General features: G+C 37.9%; 2 protein-coding genes across 2 annotated transcripts in view; both read left to right on the forward strand.

The window, feature by feature from the left end:
• LOC306771396 (integrin alpha-M-like) overlaps window positions 1-2,500 on the forward strand; it is a gene marked incomplete at both ends in the record, with an annotated part of 61,860 nt that overhangs the window by 13,264 nt on the left and 46,096 nt on the right. The gene's annotated exons all lie outside the window — the stretch shown is intronic.
• LOC306771808 (integrin alpha-M-like) overlaps window positions 1-2,500 on the forward strand; it is a gene marked incomplete at both ends in the record, with an annotated part of 7,239 nt that overhangs the window by 303 nt on the left and 4,436 nt on the right. The window contains 8 exons of the mRNA XM_079261128.1: window positions 57-193; window positions 277-429; window positions 524-736; window positions 808-941; window positions 1,109-1,251; window positions 1,337-1,491; window positions 1,594-1,719; window positions 1,949-2,022. Coding sequence (XP_079117254.1) covers window positions 57-193; window positions 277-429; window positions 524-736; window positions 808-941; window positions 1,109-1,251; window positions 1,337-1,491; window positions 1,594-1,719; window positions 1,949-2,022 — 1,135 coding nt within the window. The remainder of the gene's footprint in view (window positions 1-56; window positions 194-276; window positions 430-523; window positions 737-807; window positions 942-1,108; window positions 1,252-1,336; window positions 1,492-1,593; window positions 1,720-1,948; window positions 2,023-2,500) is intronic.

A 2,500-nucleotide genomic window follows, 5' to 3' on the forward strand; every position in this document is an offset into this window, starting at 1 on the left:
ATGATATACATAAGATTTTGCTGAACTGAGATGTGCATTGATGTCTTCAATTTCAGGTTACTCCATGGCGGTGGCTAAAACTGCGGACGGCCAACTAACCGTTATTGGTGCTCCAAGATATCAACACAGAGAAGTTGCGATAGTGACTTTTAGAGAAAAAGACAAGCAAAAGCTTGAGCCAGAACAGTGGTCGGTGTGTATTTACCACCAAAACTGTACTGTAAGACCTTGAACAGCTTAAAATATATATCTTTTAAATGGTTATTTCTTTCACAGTTCCAGATTGGTGGATACTTTGGAGTATCCATGGAGGTTTGTGCCATGGACGTGAATCTTGACAGCTACACTGATCTCATCATCATATCTGCTCCCATGTACAAGGACTCTGACAGAGAAGGACGAGTTTATGTTTGCACTTTAACCCATTTGGTAATTATCAGCTACTTCTATAGCCGTGAAGTCATTACATTTGTTATATTTTTCCTAATTAATGAGCTTCCTCTCATCTTTAACTGTTCACCAGAATGTGGACTGTCATTTTGAGTCTCCATCAGTCCTAAAAGGAGCTGCATCTGACAGAGGAAGGTTTGGCTCTTCTCTTGCTGTTCTGCCTGATCTGAACAAAGATGGATTTAGTGATTTGGCAGTTGGAGCACCTTTGGAGAACGATGGTCAAGGCAGCATCTACATATTCCATGCTGAAGGAGGTCAAAGAATCAATCCTACTTACTCACAGGTTAGCAGCTGCAAAAGCAAATAAAAAAATTAAATAAATTTTCTGTTAATTAAAATTCTTCCATTACACAGAGAATTGCTGCCTCTGAGGTTCAGTCAGGACTGAAGTATTTTGGCACGTCGATCAGTCAGTTGAGTTTCGATCAGAGTGGTGATGGTCTGCCTGACTTAGCGGTGGGTTCAAAGGGTGCAGTTGTTTTACTGAGGTGAGTTTTAGCATGGGTGTGCACAATTTATGTTAGTTTTATTTATTTTTTCTTGATAATGATTATATTGGTCAAGAACAAACCAGATATCAATTTTTATTCTCATTTGTTATTGTTCACAAAGTCAAAAGACGTTAAAATGTGGGTTATTATCATTTTATTTCCAGATCAAGGCCTTTAGTGATGGTGGAATCATCTGTGTCTTTTAACATAAATGAAATTCCAACTCAAAATGTGGACTGCTCAAAACCACTGGAGAACAAAGCTGACATCTGTTTTACTATCAGCAGACACTCTGAAGTGAAAACAGGTTCTTCCTTCTTTTCAATTTGTATTCATTGACATGCTTGAATCTGTGTACATTTCTCCACTAAGCAAGTTCTGGTCTGTTTCAGCTCGAGCGCAGATCAATTACACTTTTACACTGGATGTTACGAGGAAAATCCCAAACAACCGAGCTTACATCGGTGAGAAACAACGAGAGGAAACTGGATCACTTCTTGTTGATTTAAGAGGTCAAAAGTGCAGCAATGTGAAATTTTTTATAAAGGTGGAGCCCATTAATTAAAATTCAATAGATTTAATATGAAAATTAAGCATTTTCTTTTTTGGAAGAACTTACTTTAATAAAAATTTTCCTTTCCTTTTTCAGGCTTGTCCAGAAGATATTCACACGCAGTTGGAGAATAAGCTCAGTTTCACCTTTAATGGTTTACCTTCTAGGAAAAATCTGAAGCCAGTTCTTGCCCCACAGGCTCAAACAACAACATCTCATCCAGTAAGTAACCTTTAAACACACTTCGTTAACGGGAACATCTCCATAAACAGCTGTGTGTTTTGTCAGTACGTTTTCTGAACTCCACTTTCAGCCTGAAGATTTCACATGAAACCAGCTGAAGAGCATCACGCTGCTCGGACCAAGATGTTCAGGATTCCTTATAATCCTAAACAGTGTCAGTCTAATATCACCATCAGATCTAATGTGTGTCACATCTTATTTTTCACAGCTGAGATTTGAAATCAACTGTGGTGCTGATGAAGAATGCGTTGATAATTTGAAAGTGGACCTCAACTTCACCAGGTAAGTAGAATTTTTTTTTTAAAAAGTCCAACTTTGCATGTGTGCTTGTTAAAGTTTTATTTATTTGTCTTTAAGTAAAAGGAGTTTGCATTTTACAATACTTCATGATGCAAGCTCAGCTTGGGTATTTTTCAGTAGGTACCGTAGTTGTGCAACTGACTCGTCTGTTAGTTCAGTTTTGGAGACGTGTTTTGAAACTTGGATCATTACTATGCACCTTTTGTCTCTGTGTTGGCCCCTGATGGTTGATAAAATGTGCTTCAGACCCCCTGTGACCGTGATTTGGATTAAATGTTTTTGGAAACTGAATGAATGAATACATAAAAGAATTCATTATTAGGTCATGTCTCAGTTCATAACACCTTTACAATGTCCATTACTCCATCCAGGATTATTAATACACACCAGTCCAAGTCTAACTCTCTTTTGGAACATGATCAGACCACACAGTGTAGACCAGTCCTTTGGACCTTATAAC

This window comes from Telmatherina bonti, assembly GCF_933228915.1.
Source record: "Telmatherina bonti genome assembly, chromosome: 21".
Taxonomy (NCBI): domain Eukaryota; kingdom Metazoa; phylum Chordata; class Actinopteri; order Atheriniformes; family Telmatherinidae; genus Telmatherina; species Telmatherina bonti.